This window comes from Pseudopipra pipra, chromosome W (genome assembly GCF_036250125.1).
Source record: "Pseudopipra pipra isolate bDixPip1 chromosome W, bDixPip1.hap1, whole genome shotgun sequence".
NCBI classification, from domain to species: domain Eukaryota; kingdom Metazoa; phylum Chordata; class Aves; order Passeriformes; family Pipridae; genus Pseudopipra; species Pseudopipra pipra.
In genome coordinates this window covers 19,690,135-19,694,778 of record NC_087580.1, presented here as the reverse complement: position 1 = coordinate 19,694,778, position 4,644 = coordinate 19,690,135, and the positions used below count along the sequence as shown (strand labels likewise).

Here is a 4,644-nt window from a genome sequence, read left to right as displayed (position 1 = left end):
CATTAACATTCTGTCAGGGTTCTGAGGAAGGCCCAACCCCTCCAGGCCAAAGAGAAACCCCACCTCCTCCAGCTGAGGAAAACCCAGGCCTTCTCCCTGCCCTGCTGCACTGGCCCAAAGAAAGGCTCCTAAGCCAAGGCAGCCCAAGCCTTTCCTGGCCTGCAGCCCAAAGCAGCTGGTGTTCTGCAGCCCCGCCTTTGCTCCCCCCACGGGGGTTTGTTTTTGGCAGGCTGGCTGCCCCTGCCCCAGCCCCGCCCAGCAAAGGGGCAGTGGCAGAGGCTGGGGGCAGAGCCGGGCTCCCATTTCACAGCCAGCCCAGAGCACCTGCCTGCCCTCCTGCCAAGAAGCAGCTTGGCAGCCGGCTGAAGAATTCCTCAGGTTCCCCATCAGCAAAGGGGAACCTTCGGTGCCCAGCCAGGCTGTGCAATGCCCGTGTCCGGGAGCACCCCCTGGGTGTGGACTCATCTGCAAACGGCGTGTGGAGCACGGCTTGGAGGAAGGGGCCAGAATCAAAGTCCATCCTCTTCAGCTGGCCGGCGTCCAGGTCAGCTGAGAGCTTGTCATCCCTGACGTCGTCCTCGATGTCTCCAGCAGCAGGCCCACCCGGCACAGCTTCTCCAGAGGCCCCTTCTCCTTCCCTGGGGGCCAGACCAGGCTGTCAGCGTTCTGCCGAGGGCCCAGCTGTCTGTGAAGCGGGACGAGCAAAACCAGGTTGGATGGTGGCCACCAGCACTTGGGAGACCGGGTCTGCAGCCCAGCTCCAGCACAAAGAGGGGCGTGTTCCCGTGGGATGACCCCCCCTCAGTGCTACAGGCTGACAAAAAAGTCTGGTTTCCTTTGGTTCTTATTGCCAAGAGATGTGTGGAGGTGTTACCTGCCAGGCCCCTGGATCAAAGGGAGCACGTGGATCTCTCCCGTCTTCTAGGGCAGGGGAATGCCCTGCACCCAAGGATGGCACAAACGGTCTTCCAATGCTGGCCTGTCCGAGGGGCGGATGGACAAACACCACCTGATAAGGTGCTGGCAGCCTGGGGGGAAAATGGCCGGTCAGTTGGAGAAGGATCCTGTCCCCTCTGTCCCACTGTCCACGTGCCCAGGCTGTGCTGGCTGTGCTGAGAGCTGTGCCCAAACTTCTCCATCGATTCTCCCTTTTGGAGGAGAGCAGGATGGCAGGACACAGGCCACCTCCTCCAGCCACCCATGGGACACAAACAGCTTCAAGAGCGGCGTCCTCGTGAGCCCGCTGCCCTCTCCCAACACCGTTATTCCCCCCGTGCCACAAAGATTGGTATCCACCTGGAGAGACCCGTGCTGGGAACGGGAGCTGGTCCCAGATGGTGTTGGTGCCTTTGCGGAAAGGGTGCTTCCCGCAGACCATCTGGTAGAGCAGGATGCCCAGGGACCAGATGGTCGCCTCCTCGCCGTGGTAGCGCTTGAGGTAGATCCACTCTGGCGGGCTGTATGACAGTGTTCCTACGGAATACAGACGCAGTTCATCAGGTGGATGCTGCCTGCTCCCAGAGCCTCACCCCAGCATCCCTGGCAATGTGGGGCCTGCCCCAGTGGCACACGCTGGGACCCACTGCCTTCTCGCCGGCCCCTGACTCTTGGTTACAAACTCTGGGTTGGAGAAGAAGCCGCTGGTGTCCAAGAGGGCAGCGGAAGCCCTGGCAAGGCCCAACCATTCCATGCAAGGGAAAAACCCACCCAGTGGTGGGGAAAAGGCGTGCCTTCTCCCCGCCCCACTGCACTGCCCCCAACAATTCATCATAAGCCAAGGCAAACAAGGCGAGCGGAGCAGCCCAAGCCCTTCCTCACCTGCACACCAAGCCAGCTGGTGCACAGTTCTGACCCCCTTCTCTGCTACCCTCATGGGGGTTTTGGTCAGGCTGGCTCCCCCCTGCCCCAGACCCAGCCCGGGACAGGGTGGGTGGCACAGGCTGTCGGCAAGGCCGGGGCCTGTCTCACAATAACCCCCCAGCCCCATCCAAAAGCAATTTGGCTGAAGAAGTAATCCTGTTCCCCCTCGGCCAAAGCGGCAATCTCCACTGCCACACCCGGGCATGGCCATGCAGTGCCCGGCACCAGGAGCATCCCCCGGCTGTGGGCTCACCTGCAAACTGGGTGTAGACCGTGTCCTTAAGGAAGGTGCCACATCCAAAGTCGAGGAGCTTGGCCTCGCCGGTGGCCAGGTGGAGGAGGATGTTCTGGGGCTTGATGTCCCGGTGCAGGACGCCGCAGCTGGTGCAGTGCCGCACGGCCTGCAGCACCTGGCAGAACAGCCCCCACGCCATCTCCTCCGGCAGGAACCCCCACGCCCTCAGTAAGCGAGAGAGGTCCTGAGACGGCTCCGGATGCTCCATGACCAACAGGAACCCGTTGGGGAGCTCGAACCACTCCAGCAGCTGGATGACACCAGGGAAGCCATTGGACACCTTGTCCAGCAGCACGATCTCCAGGGGGGCCCGGGTGCCGTCAGGCTGCGGGGGGACCACGGGGTCGTCAGTGGGGCTGATGCCGTGCCTGTCTGCCTGCTCCCCCTCGGCCAGCCCTGGATGCTCCCCGTCCCCCACGGAGCCCACGGCCACTCTCCCTCCAGGTGTCCCGGCGGCTTCCACCCTGCCGGGCCTCGGCTCGTCCCCGCCCGTCCCGCCCCGCTTTCTGCCGCTGGCCCCGCTCGCTCACCAGCTCGCCCCAGCGCCGGATGCCATCCCGGGACACGGCTTTGATGGCCACCTGCAAGCCAAGGGGAAGGGCGGGTTGAGCTCGCCGCCCGTCCCGCCCTCCTCCTCCTCCTTCTCCTCCTCCTCCTCCTCCTCCTGCACTCACCGGGGCTCCGTCCGCCAGGCAGGTCCCCGCGTAGACGCGGCCGAAGCCGCCGCTGCCCAGCAGCGAATGCAGCCGGTAGCGCTCGTGCAGCGGCTCCTTGGCCTTCGGTGCGGGCGAGACGTGGCCGTCAGCGTTGGGGCCGGGGCCCGGCACGGCCCCCGAGCGCCCCTCAAGCGGCCCGGGCCGGGCTTCCCCAGCCGCAGCGGGCAGCGGCGGCTCGCTGCCGGCGGCCGGGTTGGCGAGCGGCGGAGCTCTGGCCGGGGAAGCCGCCGAGGAGGCGGCAGCGGCCGCGGCGCCCGCGGCCCCCGCCGGCCCCGGCAGGCGCCGGGCTCGAGCCAGGCGGAGCCAAGGGGCGGCGAGGCCGAGCCCGTCCCACAGCCAGCCCCACAGGAGCGCCCAGCAGCGCCACAACCGGCGCGCCGGGAGCCGGGCGAGGGCGAGACCGCGCCGGGCCGCCCAGGGCCGGGGCCGGGGCGGCCCCGCCCGGCACAGGGGAACGGCCGGGGCCATGGGCCGGGCCGGCAAGGGGAGGGGGACACCGGCAATGGGACAGGGACCGCGGGAGTGGGACACTGGGACAGGGACACCGGCACAGGGACACTGGGACAGCGGGACACCGGGAGAGGGAGAGGAGGACGAAGAGCTCGAGCAAGGAGAGCACGAACAAGAGTCACAGCGAGAGCGCGTCGCTACAGTCGCTGCTGCCGCCGCTGCTGCTGCCGAAGCGCAGGGGCCGTTGGTCCGTTGGTCCGTTTGTCCATTCCCCGTTGGCCCCCGCGAGCCCCGGGGGCAGCCCCGGCCGCTCCGCTCCCAACCAGCTCCGGCCGCAGTCACGGAGCTCCCCTTCCTCCCGCCCCCACGCCAAGACCACAGCCTTTTGGAGCTGCTTCACTTTAGTTCAACTTCTTGGCTGCCAAGTTTGCAACTTCCCGCCGCTGCTCGGACCCCATCCCGCCCGCTCGGCCCGCGCTGCTGTCGCTTCCTCCCAGGCCAGGCGGGCTCTGCACTTGCCCCTCAACTTTGGCAAGGGCTTTGCTCAGTGAGGAGCCCCGGCACGTCCGGCCAGCGCCAGGCAGAGCCAGCCCCGGGGGAGGGCAGAGCAGGACGATCGGCAGGGGAAATGCAGCCCTTTGGGGTCAGCGCTGCTCCCCGACCACACCAGGGCTCTTCCTGTTATCCCGCCTGGTTTGAGGGAAAATCGGCTGCTGGACAGAGGATTAAGCAGAAGAGAATTAGAAGACTCTTCTTGCTGCCCTTTGGATGCCAGTCCCTCCTAATAAATGCAGGCTTAATTTGGAATGGACACGATGTAGCAGCTTTTTCAGCACCCAGTATTTAACAGCTGCCTTTCAGGGGACAATGGGAAAAAGGGGGGAGAACGGGAGAAAAGGGGGGCTGGGACCTCCAAAGTGAGCGAGGAGGGGGCTGAGACTGTGAAACCGAGCAGGGCAGGGGGAAGAAACACCCCCAAACCGAGCTGGGGGGGAGCTGGGGATGGTGGGGATGATGGGAAAGGGGTGGGAGAGGGGAGAAAAGGGGTGTTGGACAGTGGGCAGGGGGACAGAGGGCAGGGGGTTCCCACATGGGTCTCCCCTGTCCCCCATCACTTGAGCCCTGGAGCGGTTCCCTGGGGCTCTGGGAGGGGGCAGATCCGCCCTGGGAATGTCCACTGCTTCTGTAACCCTTTGTGTGCTTGCTCTGGTGACGATTGTGCACAGGTGCCCAACCCCCCTGTCCGTCCCTGGGGGGCTGATGGGGGGACTCCCCCACCCAGTAACTGGTGCTGCAGCAGCTGTGGGGCAGAGGGGGGTGGGA

At 65.8% G+C, this 4,644-nt stretch overlaps 1 protein-coding gene and 1 long non-coding RNA gene across 3 annotated transcripts; both read right to left on the bottom strand.

The window, feature by feature from the left end:
- Window positions 1–400: 400 nt before the first annotated feature.
- LOC135405187 (uncharacterized) lies at window positions 401–1,532 on the bottom strand. 2 transcript variants are annotated; one of them, XR_010425783.1, is made up of 3 exons: window positions 1,297–1,532; window positions 875–1,028; window positions 401–685 (listed from the first exon to the last, which is right to left on the bottom strand). It is a non-coding gene; the product is annotated as an uncharacterized LOC135405187 (long non-coding RNA). The 2 variants fall into 2 exon arrangements; XR_010425784.1 differs by having other exon boundaries at window positions 401–681; window positions 1,297–1,530.
- Window positions 1,533–1,964: 432 nt separating this feature from the next.
- Window positions 1,965–3,339, bottom strand: LOC135404906 (serine/threonine-protein kinase pim-1-like). The gene is made up of 2 exons (XM_064639634.1): window positions 2,686–3,339; window positions 1,965–2,480 (listed from the first exon to the last, which is right to left on the bottom strand). Exons 1-2 carry the CDS (start codon window positions 3,337–3,339, stop codon window positions 1,965–1,967), a joined length of 1,170 nt encoding a protein of 389 aa, XP_064495704.1.
- Window positions 3,340–4,644: the final 1,305 nt, after the last annotated feature.

What these genes read in the sequence shown, in the direction of transcription:
- LOC135404906 (XM_064639634.1), bottom strand. Translation starts at nt 3,339, where the DNA reads ATGGCCCCGGCCGTTCCCCTGTGCCGGGCGGGGCCGCCCCGGCCCCGG. An exon ending in TCCGGCGCTGGGGCGAGCTG is followed by an intron (nt 2,481 to 2,685) that starts GTGAGCGAGCGG and finishes GTCCCCCCGCAG; the next exon opens with CCTGACGGCACCCGGGCCCC.